The 13,073-nt window shown below is 43.1% G+C and overlaps 2 protein-coding genes across 2 annotated transcripts; both read left to right on the plus strand.

The window, feature by feature from the left end:
• Nucleotides 1-525: 525 nt before the first annotated feature.
• atp5pb (ATP synthase peripheral stalk-membrane subunit b) lies at nucleotides 526-4,468 on the plus strand. Its single transcript, XM_088290557.1, has 7 exons — nucleotides 526-568; nucleotides 1,419-1,455; nucleotides 1,552-1,697; nucleotides 2,426-2,589; nucleotides 2,938-3,063; nucleotides 3,682-3,861; nucleotides 4,213-4,468. The coding sequence occupies exons 1-7, from the start codon at nucleotides 541-543 to the stop codon at nucleotides 4,288-4,290; spliced, it is 759 nt and encodes a 252-aa protein (XP_088146683.1). The 5' UTR covers nucleotides 526-540; the 3' UTR covers nucleotides 4,291-4,468.
• Nucleotides 4,469-4,611: 143 nt separating this feature from the next.
• eps8l3b (EPS8 signaling adaptor L3b) lies at nucleotides 4,612-13,071 on the plus strand. Its single transcript, XM_088290556.1, has 19 exons — nucleotides 4,612-4,837; nucleotides 5,382-5,483; nucleotides 6,268-6,389; nucleotides 7,004-7,068; nucleotides 7,145-7,303; nucleotides 7,570-7,719; nucleotides 7,979-8,064; nucleotides 8,125-8,258; nucleotides 8,581-8,676; nucleotides 9,293-9,411; nucleotides 10,144-10,270; nucleotides 10,348-10,418; nucleotides 10,483-10,557; nucleotides 11,306-11,451; nucleotides 11,823-12,078; nucleotides 12,230-12,343; nucleotides 12,420-12,508; nucleotides 12,582-12,714; nucleotides 12,783-13,071. Exons 2-19 carry the CDS (start codon nucleotides 5,446-5,448, stop codon nucleotides 12,822-12,824), a joined length of 2,022 nt encoding a protein of 673 aa, XP_088146682.1. The 5' UTR covers nucleotides 4,612-4,837; nucleotides 5,382-5,445; the 3' UTR covers nucleotides 12,825-13,071.
• Nucleotides 13,072-13,073: the final 2 nt, after the last annotated feature.

Below are 13,073 nucleotides of genomic sequence, written 5' to 3' on the forward strand. Positions count from 1 at the left end.
CATTCAGACCCACTATAGCAGTTTTAATTTCTTTTCATCAGTCATTTGAGCATTAATGAGACTCTTTTTGAGTTGACGGCTGTGCTCCGGGTTATTAATCAGGGAAATAAATTTTAAATGTTTCCACGTACCTACGTGCAATTTTCTCATGTACCCCAAGAGGTACGCGTCCACCTGGTTGGGAAATTCTGCCCTTGAGGTATAGAAACTTTTGAGCACAACTTTATGCCTGCCAACTCGTGGGTTATTGTGATGTAAACAGTTGTACTCATACGTTTATATACCTCTAGGTCTTAGGGTATGTAAACACAAATGTATCTTAAAATGACTTTTGGTTCAACCTCTTGTCAATGTCAAAGACTAGCTCATAAGCAGCATCATCTAGCGGTAATTGTATGTAATTGTAGGTTGTTTAAGATCTCGCGAGATGTCGGTGGACGTTCTCGTTTTGTCCGCCATAGTTGCTGCGCTTTGCAGAAGGGCACGAAGAGACCGAAACAGGGTGCCCGGTGTTGCGGACGACTTGGTCCTTCATACATCATGCTGTCCAGGCTTGTTATCGTTTCAGGTATGGACCCCTCGAGGCTTTTTAGATAATACAGAACGGCAAATCAGCCGTGCCACGACAAATGAGAAGCGTATATTGTGGGGAAAGCTGAAGGGTAAAGTGAAGGCCGCGCGTTGAATGAGTGACACGCTAGCACTAGCTAACGTCCCCAGACTTCTAAATAATCTTAACGCAAAGCATGCACGTTAGTGAGATAGTTATGTGACATTATGTTGGCGGTGCTTAGTTTGCTTTGCGTTCCAGCAGACGACGCAATAGGAATTCAAATGTGGGATTCATAGTAGGTGGTGTGATAGCTCAATGCTTTAGCGTAAATGTCACCTTCTTTCCTGACAGCTAACGTGGGGACTGCTCTCGTTACTTGGTCTGTTTACCCATGACGATCAATTACTAATCATAATGCGCATATTCTTTTATGTCATTCTCGGGCATTTTTGTGCATTTCTCTCTTTTAAAACAATATTCGGCGATCGTTTTGGTTGAAATACACCTTGTGGCATACATGAAACTTTGGAGTAAATGTATTCAAATCTTTCATCCTTGCATGTCTTCAGAGATGGAAAAAGTACTCACATTTGGATAAAAAAAAAAGACTAGGTAAAGTCAAATTACGGATTGAGCTTCTATTCTTATTCGACTTGACCAGTAGGGATTTTATAGCTGTTAGTGAGTGCACATTTTTGCCTCAAAGGTCCAAAGCGAAGTAAATCTGAGGAGTGCACACAAGTAAACTGTACAACTATGAAGTTCAAGGGGTCATTTCATAGTGGGTTACTTAGTGAATTGGGAAAAATGGATTTGGAGAAAGTAACCATCCAGTATTAATATTGTCTTGTTTTCTTGTTTGCAGCTAATGCCCTGAAAGGCAGCGGCCCCCTCGGAGCTGGGTGTGTGCTTAACGCAACAAAACCTTACAGATTTTGTATTGGCTATGTCCCCCCCCCCCCTTACCTATTTTATATTAATTTTGCTTTCCAATGTAGGCTGGTCCAGGCATCTCGCTCCCTGCATGCATCATCCCAGAATCTGGCCCCAGTGCCCCCTCTGCCAGAGAAGGGAGGCAAAGTCCGTCATGGCATCTTCCCAGAGGAGATTTTCCAGCTCTTGTACCCCAAAACAGGAGTGACAGGTCAGTTGTCTTTAACTGTCAACTGGAAGTGGAAGTGGACCAGTGAGCATATAGGGACTGGTTTCGCCATAAATAGCAAAAATCTGTATCATCCCCAAAGTGCTTCCTTTTTAGATGCTCATTCATCACCGCTGTGCTGCTATGAAAGAGATGTTTACATCGTATTAAGTAATGGTCCGAAATGCATTCAGACTTTGGGATTCTGGTGCTATCGCTAACACGTGTTACCAATGAAATTCATTTACCCACAATACTTCTCTTGTACTTCACAGATGACCTAAATTAGCACTACTGCACATGTGCAGCCATACAGCCAGCAGGAGAAGTGGAAGATGAGGCATTTTCGAACGAAAAGCAGAGCGCCAAATAATTACGGATACAAATAAACGACGCGTCGATTATTAAAATTGTCGATGTCGTCGTGATTAGTCGACTAATCTTGGCAGCCCTATTTTCGTCTTCTCTGTACTAGAAGAAACAAGAACTGTTCTGGAATGCACGCAAATGACAAATTTGATGGTCACACTGGAAAAAATGTGAATTCAAGGAGAGGGCTAATAGTTTTTTTATGTCACTGTAATTATTGCATTTTTAGTTATTTGGCCAAAATGGTCTATTTTAAATTCTGTGAATAACACATTTTAGGAAAATTTAATTGACTCAATTTGGAGATCCCCTGAACCCCACCAGTTTCCTATCTGACAATGAATGCGTCCTTTGTCATCTAGGACCCTACATGCTGGGCACTGGCCTCATCGTCTACATGCTCTCCAAGGAAATCTATGTCATCAACCACGAGACGTTTGCCGCTGCCTCCATTGGCGCAGTCATCATCTACGCTGTCAAGAAATTCGGTCCAAGTGTCGCAACCTTTGCTGACAAACTCAACGAGGTTGGTGGACCTTATGGATAGGATCTCGTCATACAAACATGGAACGCCCCTATTTTAAGTGAAGCCGCATCGTCTCAGTAGCTTTTGTTTATGCAAACTTTCCTCACAAAAAGTCCTGCAATTTCAGGTGGAACCTAAAACTGCGCGCTAACCTTTATAGGTGAAATAAACCATGATTTTGCTAAACCTTCATGGCCAACTGGTCAATTGTGCGAAAAGTACTGAAACTTGCACATGTGCATTAAAAAGTTGAGAGGTCAATTCAACCTTAGAGTACATTGCAAATTTTCATCTGAAAGCCCAACATCCCAGACTATTTGTTCATTTCTAATCTTGTTGCGTTTCAAGGACAAAGTGGCCAAAGCTCAGGAAGTGAAAGACTCCTCCATGTCCAGCCTGACTCAGGCCATTGAGGATGAGAAGAAGGAACAGTGGCGAGTCGAGGGCCGATCGTTGCTCTTCGACGCTAAGAGGGTAAGCTAACGTTTTCTTGTCTTGGTGTACAGCCATGTGCACTTGCATTAAATCTAGCATGCCCGTTTTTGAAATGTGAGAGCAATGCTGGTTCTGACAGGGTCACCACAACATGGCTCTCAGCGGCCTGACCGGGCCTCCACCCAAAAGACTTGATGTGCACAATTGTTGCATTTGTGTGTAACCTGGCCTCCACATCATTGAGACTTTTTGTCAACCTCTGCTGGCTATCAGCTGCTATCGCAGCAAACAACAATGCCCATCACTTGGAAGTGATTGCAATTGCTTCTTTTTTTAGATGGTATTGAACATTTTGTCTTGTTTTTAAAGACGTAATTAATAGCCCTGACTTGATTGAAGCCCACACAAGGAAATAAATCTGTCAATAGTCAAGACGAGTTCCATCCGAAGGCCGAAAATGCAAATTGTCGCAAAATATGACAAATTTATTCTAGTTCCAAATGGCCCTAACACATGAAACATTATTGGAATTGCATCAAAACAATGTACTTCATGTGGCCGTTTCTTTCAATCTTTTCGTGAAGCCGAACGACCAGATGCTTCTGAGCTTGAGCATCCATCAAATGTTGTGCAGTCACAGTGTGTCTTTCCCCTCAGAACAATGTTGCCACACTGTTGGAGACCAACTTCAGAGAGAGGCTACACATGGTGACCAATGAGGTGAAGAAGCGCCTGGACTACCAGGTTGCCCTGCAGGATCTCCAGCGCCGCATGGCTCAGGAGCACATGGTCAACTGGGTGGAGAAGAATGTCGTGAGCAGCATCACGCCTCAGCAGGTAAGCTTTCTTCTCATCTGCCTCTTGCCAATTTTGCATTTTTACATGAGCTCCTCTCAACGCCTGAGGCCATAAAGTATTTTAGTGCTGATTCAGTTTGTTGATTTTGTTTTTTTTTCTTTTATTGCCCCTTTTCAAGAAAGTAACTTTTTGGTGACATTCAGTCTGACACAAACACCTACTCAGCTCATAATTTTGACAGTGTAACATAAAGACATTAAGAGGTAGTGGACTGTAACACCGTATAGTCTCGATGGTAGTGCTTAATTTTTCTAATCGTTTCCGTTGACATTCTTCTGCTTAAAATGTGCCGAGTGTCCCAGTGAACTGTGCTTGTCGGTTGTCTTCCAGGAGAAGGAGAGCATCGCGAAGTGCATCGCAGACCTCAAAGCTCTGGCCAAGGCCACCCAGGTCAAAGCTGTCGTCTAAACTGTCAAGTCTCCTGCGCCACTTGAACCTCCAACTCATTGTTCCAAGACGAGACGGGCACTTTTTTCTTTTACAGAATAAACTCTTTGCCCCTTATAGTCGGTCTCTGTCACTCTCATGGGTGTGTACAGTATTTCCACATCAGCTGATAGTCAAATAAATGCTTGTCTTTACTCAACCTCGATGGTCTGATTGTTTTTTCTGTTTGATTTATTTTTTTTAATGTCCTATTAGAGGGATAAGGCACTTTTACTATTGTTTTTCATCCCATTAAGTTTCCACGTGACCAAATAATTCTACAATAATGAGTGTTTTCTGAAGTCTTGGCAACCGTTGAACTTTGCAAGGAAACCACCAGTGTTTGGAAACCTTTGGACTCATAAGGAACACTTCAAATAGTATTCCGCCTCTGACAAGGGGCCAAGCCTGCTGATCTTTGATCACGACGCGTACAAGCAGGAAGTGATGGCAGTCGTTTGCGTGTAACGCCGTGTAAGGAATACGCATTCTCTACAATGGAATAATGCCACTGGAGCAACGCTGACAGGTAGTAAAATACCAGCGATGGTAATGTCATTTCCAACATAAACTTCCAATCGGGCTTTTTGATGTCTTTTAATTTTGCCTTTTTGTGCCTCATGGATTTGTGGCTTGATATTGACAAACTTGGATGTATTTGATTAATAATGCTTTTATTTTATCTTGTCCTATAATCATTTGAAAGATGATTTTTTTTTTTTAATTCATAATAGATTTCATCCTGATTTCTTTTCCTTTCGGCTGGTCCCATTTGGTTTGGCACATTGACCTTATATAATAAATGTATACATTATGCAATCATGTGCTTATTTTATAAGTTTGTCTATGAGTGAAGCTTACGATGTATATCCTATGTAACTCATTAACATAGCTAAAAAAAATATATATTATTTTCATTTGTTTTAACATGTCTACAAAGGTAAACACAGCCATTCATCGACGAGTTTATAATTAACCTGCCTGTTTATTTAACGTGTACTGTAATATGTAATACAATACATCATATCTTGACACACTATTATATCAACATTATCATTTGTGTTCCTTTCTAGGTTTGGCCTGAGAGTGCAGTTTATTAATTTTCTTAGAAAACCACAAAAGATAAGAAGATAGAAAATGTTGGGCAACTCTCGTCCATTTTCTTACTCCCCAAGGTAAGTGTTATTTTTCACGCCTGATCTTAATTTGCATGATTTCATTTTACAGATGGGTGGGTGGGAGCATAATGGAAAATTGCATTTTTTTTTTTATGTTTGTAAATAATTCTATTGGGAGCGCCTGCGCAGCCATCAACTTTTCTGTATTTATTAAAAACTATCTGAGTTATCTTCCCATTTGTGAAAATGTGAGCGATCCGCTTTGCGCTTCTTCTCCACTTTTATGAAACACTAGGACAAAACATAACCTTCCCCACTCAGAGTTTCTCCACCAATGACATGATATCCTTGGCTGGCAGTGGCCGAGGTACTGTCAAAGCCATCAGGTAAGCTGAGCTGCAGTGTTAGCTCAGATTATCATTAAATAAGAGTGTGACAGCACATCCACTCCACAACAACTATTGACGTGTGTATTCAATTGTCAATTTCTAACTTTTTCAGTGATGTCGAGAGGTTATAGTACAGAAACAACAAATTATTAAAATGAAGTATGACAAGTGTATTTGAGTTCCTTGGTGACAAGGCAGTGGGCGCTGCCATTTCAGAGGTGGGGGAGCAAATAGTTCAATTGGGATGTCAGTATTAGCTTCCAATAAATATTTGTAGGATTGTTCTGGGAAATAGTTTGGAGGGAGAAAGGGGCTGTTTGTGACCGCTATAGTTGTCGAGAATCACAATTCTGGGGATCACTTTTTCCTTTGAAGCACACACGCTCACAAAACATTGTGTTGCTCATGTATATAGTGGTCAATAAAAGGCCTTTTTTTTGTGTGTGTTTCAGCGGTTTCCCACCAGAAGAGCTCCCTCAGTCGAGATGGGCTTTCCAACAAGATAATTCCAGGGGGTCCTCACCTCAGAGCTCTCAGAGAAATGTGTCCAAACTGAGTGCCAAATCCATTTACAGTATGTTGACTCATGACAAAACACCATTTGACCAGTTCTACAAAATCTTTCATATCCATCTTAAGATTCATGAACGTTGGAGCCTATCCCAGCTGTCTTCTACTAGGAGTAGACAGTCCTTGTGCTTTTTGTACCCTCGTGTCTCTATTATTGTGCAGGAAGTCTTTTGAGCCTTTGGACATCCATCTTAAAGTTTATGTTCTAGTGTCATCTCACTAGTGCAACTGCATTAATTGACAACTGCACGTTAATAAAAGAACCAAAGCTGGGCACTTGACCCTTTTTTGCCGGTCAGTCCCCCGCCCTCCGGCCGCGATCTCTGTACTGTTCCGGCCTTGACTCTCCGGCCTTATTCATAAAAATTGTCGGCCCCCGACCCCGTTCCGCCCCCGTTGTTTTTCTAGTATGCCGAATTTAACCTACTCATCTACAGAAATGTCACACAAGATTGAAAATCAGTATTGGAAAAATCTCATCTATTCTTTTAGTGCGCTGAATGTTCTTATTAGCATGGACAAAGAGCACCCACCTTAAGATGGATGTCAAGTATTCAGACTTAATGTTTTCTGGACCTAATATTGGGGCATGTTGTGACTTCCCAATTTTGCATCAAGTGCAAAGAAAGGAGTACTCCGAGGTGCTGAGCAAGCAGTCCGACAACCTTAACGTCAGAGTGGAGGTAAAGTCAGCGAGGTTTGCGCTCCATTGTGGAGCTTGGCCCCCGCCCAAACTCACCGCCTCTGACCCCCGCACAGCACTTGCTGACCTGCGAGCTGGACGGTCAGCACCTGACCACTGTGGACGACTGCGTGGACAAGCTTAAGCGGCTGGATGCCAAAGGTCGCTTGTGGCCTCAGGAGATGTTCATGGAGGTTCAAGGAGGCTACTGGCTGCTACTTGACAAAGAGAGCAAAGTTCGTAACTCCAACCATCTGATTTTTTTTTTTTTTACAATGCTTGTCCTCATTATTCTTTGCGGCGATCGCATTGATCCCCAACTTTGTAATTAAAAATCATGTATGCTAATCACATTTTAATACAGAGAGCAAAGGTGCCGTGTGATGATGCAAACTGGAATTATAACGAATGAGAATGCATCCTTCCTACAAAAGTCTTCAGAGCATGGTGCGCATCGCCATGTTTACCTCGACAGTGTGTCTTCTAATATCTTGGCTTAAAGGCAGAGCTGGAGGCTGTTCCGCTGATCAACATCCAGCAGACCAAAGCAGTGTTGGACAGCTGCGCTTACGACTCGCTGCTGTTGGTCACCGCCAGGGAACGTAGCAAGCGCTTCCCCCAAGTCTTCATCTTCCAGTGTGAGGAGGCTGGGGTGAGTCCTCGTCTGACGGTGCTCGGTCAACTGGCAAGACACTTTCAGATGGGTGCCTCACTTCGCACCATGTGTGGTCATCTAACATCTGGAAAACTACAAATGAATCTAATCTTAGTTGCCAGATCAGGAAGAAAATGAATGCAAACTTACATTTTTCCGCTTGTCAAAGGCGCTAATCTAAGATTCAAGACTTCAGCTTCACAAAAAAAACTTAATGTTGATTATAATCTACAACATGTTTTTGATTTCTTAATAGGCAGACCTCCTCAAGAGTGACCTCGATAAGTTTGTCCAAAGAGGAAGCGGTCCTGTGGAACCTCGCAGAGAGCGGCCAGTCATCAGGTACAAGATGCAAAGTTGCAAACGCCAATGATGTTTGTTTTACTCTTTCCGGTTTTTCAGGAGTAACCTTGAGAACATCATCGGCCTTCAAGCGCCTGGAAGCTTCCAGCATGTTGCACCGCGTGCTGTGCAAGAAAGAAACTCTCCACTGCCGCTGGAGCGGCCTATCCCGTATTGGGCTGAGAGAGAACGCGGTGAACTTTGATTTTATTTTCAACAGTGTTGCAATTAACGAGAGCTCTGAGCTGGTTTCCCTTTGATGATCTGGTCGTGTTTTGCTGTAATGGGAGACAGTGACACCTGAAGTGGATTATTTAAATCTAATCTATTGCGTCATTTTGATTTAGTCACTGTCATTAAAAAAAATAAATAAATCCCGCCTCATGAAAATAGGATTTTGGATGTTCTGCGACACGACCTGGCATTTAAGAGCAACCAATAGATAGGCATTGGGTTTTATTCACTCCCTAACGTGTACTTCTACTGCAACTCCTCTTTTCCTCCTTCATGCTTCAGGAAGTTCCCACCAGGCTTCACCTCGTGTTCCCCCGAGAGAAAGACCCCTGCCACCGCCAGAGCGGCCCCTCCCGCAGTGGACCCACAGAGAACCCGGTCAGCAGACTTCAAGAAAAATTCACATCCTGAATTCTGATTTCATAAAAATTGAATTCTGATGTTCAGTTTTGACTGACACACACTCATAGAGCTGCTGAATTCATTTGACAAATTTTTGAGCATTTTTTAATCGCCTTGATATCCATCTTAAAGTTCATACAAGTATGCTTTTCCCTCATTAGTCTGACAATTCAGCACAGCAGTAGAACCATCAGGGTGCACAATTTTTTTTTCGAACTGTTCGAGATTTCTGCTCACTAGTAGGTCTCGTTTTTAGTATCATGTTACTGGTGAGGAACAGGTTGTGGGTATTTTGGTGCTTCTAATAGGGTACCTGCGGCTACTAGTATATGACAACTGCTACTAGTTGATTTTAGTGGTATCGTGAGGTTTAATTGTGTCCTAGAAGGTCAAAAGTGGTAGAACGGACCTTTCAAGCAAGACGCAGCTGTTCTACGTACTAGCGCACTGAACTGTCTTACTAGTGAGGACAGAGTGTACAAGTACATGGACTTTGAGCTGGATGTTAAACAAATGCTCTCCATAGTACATAGTACTACCATTGTACTTTGTATTTTCTCATTTAAAAAAAACACATCTTCTCAATCCCAAGACATTCCACCTCCCCCTCGTTTTTACGCCCCACAAGAAGAAGACGGGTACCAGCGTGACCTCGGTGGACCCCGCAGCCCTCCAGATGTTGCCGAGCTGACAGATGATGAGAGGAACACGGTCAGAGCTGTCATGCTGCTGTGGTCGCAATTTTACATAAACTCGTCCTGGGCATACATTTGCTACTGGTGTGTGTGTGTGTGGGGGGGGGGGGTGGTTTGTGTTTGCTGCATGCGCCACATCCACAGGTCTGGACACTAATTGACAAAGTGATAAATTCAGCAGGTTGGTGATGAAGTGCTCCACAAGTGACATTTAACGTATGAGTGATTGGCTGACGCAGCCAACCTGTGTATCGTGGAACGGAATGCAGCCGTTCCATTAGGGTGTCATAATGTACGAAAACCGTGATAGATCCTCCCCAAAAATGTGTGTGCAAGTGTGCAGGCATGCATTGTCTGAAAATATTGGAATGAAACTCGCAATATTCTTCGATTAATATAAGACGCAATCACGGCCACATCTATGATCAAGTCAGGCTTTGATGTACTTAATGAGCATGTTTTTGGAATGTAGGAGGAGTCTAGAGTACCTGCAGAAAATGCACATAGAAAGGCCATTGCCGGGATTCGAACCTGTAACCTCAGACCTCACAGGCAGATGTGCTATCAAATTTGAATCTGTGGATGCAGACTCAATTCAGTTACGATTTCAGATCGCATAGTCCAGTCAGTCAATGAATATGCCATCCGTGCGCATGACGACTCGATGTCAACTTTTGAGCACAGGTGTACATGTCACACCTCTCGCCGGTCTGCAAGGATTTCACTGACTTGTGTTCCGTTCCCGCAGGAGATTTTAAACCACATTTTGAATGATCTGGAGCTCTTCATGGACAAGGTGCTCACTGCGACGGCTGTGACCACGCCGCAAGTCGACAAAAACAAGAAGAAAGGCAGAAAGAACCTCAAGAGCCCAGGTAGATTCGGATTCCCTCTCAGATTGACTCAGAAGACGCAACTCCTCCTGCAACTTGACCTGTTCATTTCCCTTCAGCTGCACGTCTGCCCCCTCCTCAGGAATTTATCTCCTGTCTTCAGAAAATCAAATATGGATTCAATCTGTTGGTAAGTAAGCACATTTATTTCCGTGTGTGAGCTTGCGTTGACTGCAAGTTTGCTTTTTCAACAGGCCCTGCTGGAAGGCTCATTGGTCAACACCAGCGCCTCTGACTACGTCCACTTTTTCTTCAGCAGTTTAGCTACAGTGAGTCATTCATCATTTCACAATATGTACATCTCTCCGCTCATCACGTTGGACTAAAGTACAAGTATGTTATTTAAGCATAACGAAAAGTAGAGGTATTGAAGTAAAAAAGAACAAACTTTGAAATGTACTCCAAATTCAAATTTAAAATTTGCTGTCCTATTTTGATAACTTTGATTACTCTTGTAGTAACGTCGTGAACTGAGTAAACAAATTTGCTAAATTGACTACTGATGACAACTAAAAAAAATAAATACACCATACGTAGAATTTTTTTCAAGTACAGTAAATTAAAAAAAGCCTTCAGAAATAAATTATAATAATCAAGTACAGATACTTGAAAAGTCTACTTGATGGGGGGAAAGTCAAGTCAGAAATGTTCTGTTTAATAAATATGCTCTATACACCCCCACTTGTTTAAACACATTAATATTCCATTTGTGGCAGATTAATTGATTAGCGAAATCCATCCGGTTATCGCCATTCAAAGGGCAGTCATTTTTCCACTTGCTGTCGACTGAAAATGACATCACACAGTGCCCAAGGCAAACGTCACATGACAAACCCAGAAAACAGTTGCGTTGTGACTGGTCGTTCGTCACCTGAGCCCTTCGGCACAGTCATGTCATTTTCAGTCGATTCAAATTCAACAAAAGTAGTTTTAATCTGATTACTGTGTTGAGACGCCGCAGAGAACATATTGTTGTAAAGAACATTTTCGACTAGATTTCTGTTATTTCCTGCACAGATCCTGCCGCACTACCATACCCACATGCCTCCGACCGTGTTATCTCCCCTGCTTACGGAGGGATCCCTTCGGCTGCTCAGACAGGTGGTCAGCCCGGAGGAAGACCAGCTCTGGAGGGCTCTGGGAGACAGCTGGAACATCCCCAGGTTGCGACACAGCATTTTAATCATTTCATTTACCTCAACTCCTTTCCTAACAGTCCAAATTAGAGATATGATATCCCAGGACACACCCTGATGCCGGGTGTGGACTGCTGATATGAGAGGGAAAAGTTGAAGCAATGACGTTTGCGTGACACGTGGAAAATCTAGCAGTTCATTTCCAAGATCACCCACGGGTGACAAAATGGATGCCATGGCAACAGAATAACAAACAAATGCTCATGCTTTCCCCGTTAGCTTTTTTCCATTCAAGTCTTGACAAAAACACTCGTTTATTGTCACGTGGATGACATTCTTGCTTTGCTGCTGTCCACTCAATTTCTCTCAACCCGAACTCTATCCCGTCGTCCTCACAGGTCTCGATGGCCCGATGATGATGTCCCACCTTACCTCCCCGAGTTCTATGACGGCTGGCGGCCACCTGCACCCCTGCACAAGCCCGCCCAACTCCCTTACCGGAACGGCCAAGTGAGCAGGAGCAACAGCCAGCGCTTAGCACCGGGTCGACTGGAAAGCAACACCAAGGAAGGCCGCGACCACGTGCGGGTCATTTATGACTTCATGGCTCGCAACAACAGAGAGCTCTCTGTTATGAAGGGTGAAGTGGTTGAGGTGAGATCATGTGTTAACAAATTATGTCAAACAAACTAATTACTCCTTCTTACCTTTGGAGCTATAAAAAAAAAAAAAAGCTCTGATTGTGACATAACGAGGGATTTCTTCACCCAAAACGTTTGAGAACACCTGATTGTTCTTTCAAAAGGTGGTTCAGAGGTCCAAGCAATGGTGGCTCGTGCGGAACAACCGTGGAGTGGAAGGCAATGTTCCTCAGAATGTTCTGGAGCCTTTGAGGAGCGGCCTGCCTGTGGAAGACATGGTACGCATGTCGCGCTGTGGAGGAAGGCTTGCAGATTTCTGTGCGATTTCATTCACTGTAATTCAACCTGGCACAGCGTCCACCTCGCGGGCCCCCGACTCTTGACATGGTGTCCTCACCTGCAGAGGTCAGAGTATGGCTGCAGTACAAAGGCTTCTCCAAAATGTGAGTGGCATGATTGAGAGGGCGTCTTTGTGTCTTTCATCTGCATGACGATGTCGCGCTTTGTATGGAGCAGCACTGTGGCCAGCCTCGGCGTGCTGACTGGTAAGATGCTGCTGCAGATGGGGAAGGATGAGATGAGGACTGTGTGTCCAGAAGAAGGAGCTAAAGTCTTCTTCCAACTTCAGGCTATTAAATCAGCTATTGCAGTAAGTGGCCTACATACAAATCTGCATAAACACACAGGCACTTATTTTATCCTTTGTTTTTGCTGCAGCTTGCCAGTGAACCATCAGGGCTGTATGATGTTCGCTACTAAAGACCAACCACAATTTTCTCTTTCCTTAATCTTCATCCATTGATCAGCATTGCATCTGAATTATAGTCTAATCATTTTGTGTTATGAATGATATATTCTGCATTTTTTGAAAGTGTGTGCAATAACCTAATTACACATTTAGCAAAAAAAAAAAAAAACTCAGATGATCAGAAGTATTTTTTAAATGACTGAGTTTGTGGGCAAAAATGTTGCTGCATTAATTTATGGACACCGCCATTTATTCCAAGT

This window comes from Idiotropiscis lumnitzeri, chromosome 3 (assembly GCF_059441095.1).
Source record: "Idiotropiscis lumnitzeri isolate Australia: NSW breed Sydney's pygmy pipehorse chromosome 3, RoL_Ilum_1.0, whole genome shotgun sequence".
In the NCBI taxonomy this organism is placed as follows: domain Eukaryota; kingdom Metazoa; phylum Chordata; class Actinopteri; order Syngnathiformes; family Syngnathidae; genus Idiotropiscis; species Idiotropiscis lumnitzeri.

What these genes read in the sequence shown, in the direction of transcription:
- atp5pb (XM_088290557.1), top strand. Translation starts at nt 541, where the DNA reads ATGCTGTCCAGGCTTGTTATCGTTTCAG. An exon ending in CCCCAAAACAGGAGTGACAG is followed by an intron (nt 1,698 to 2,425) that starts GTCAGTTGTCTT and finishes TTTGTCATCTAG; the next exon opens with GACCCTACATGCTGGGCACT. An exon ending in GCAGCATCACGCCTCAGCAG is followed by an intron (nt 3,862 to 4,212) that starts GTAAGCTTTCTT and finishes GTTGTCTTCCAG; the next exon opens with GAGAAGGAGAGCATCGCGAA.
- eps8l3b (XM_088290556.1), top strand. Translation starts at nt 5,446, where the DNA reads ATGTTGGGCAACTCTCGTCCATTTTCTTACTCCCCAAG. An exon ending in GTGGACCCACAGAGAACCCG is followed by an intron (nt 8,677 to 9,292) that starts GTCAGCAGACTT and finishes CTCAATCCCAAG; the next exon opens with ACATTCCACCTCCCCCTCGT. An exon ending in AATATGGATTCAATCTGTTG is followed by an intron (nt 10,419 to 10,482) that starts GTAAGTAAGCAC and finishes CTTTTTCAACAG; the next exon opens with GCCCTGCTGGAAGGCTCATT.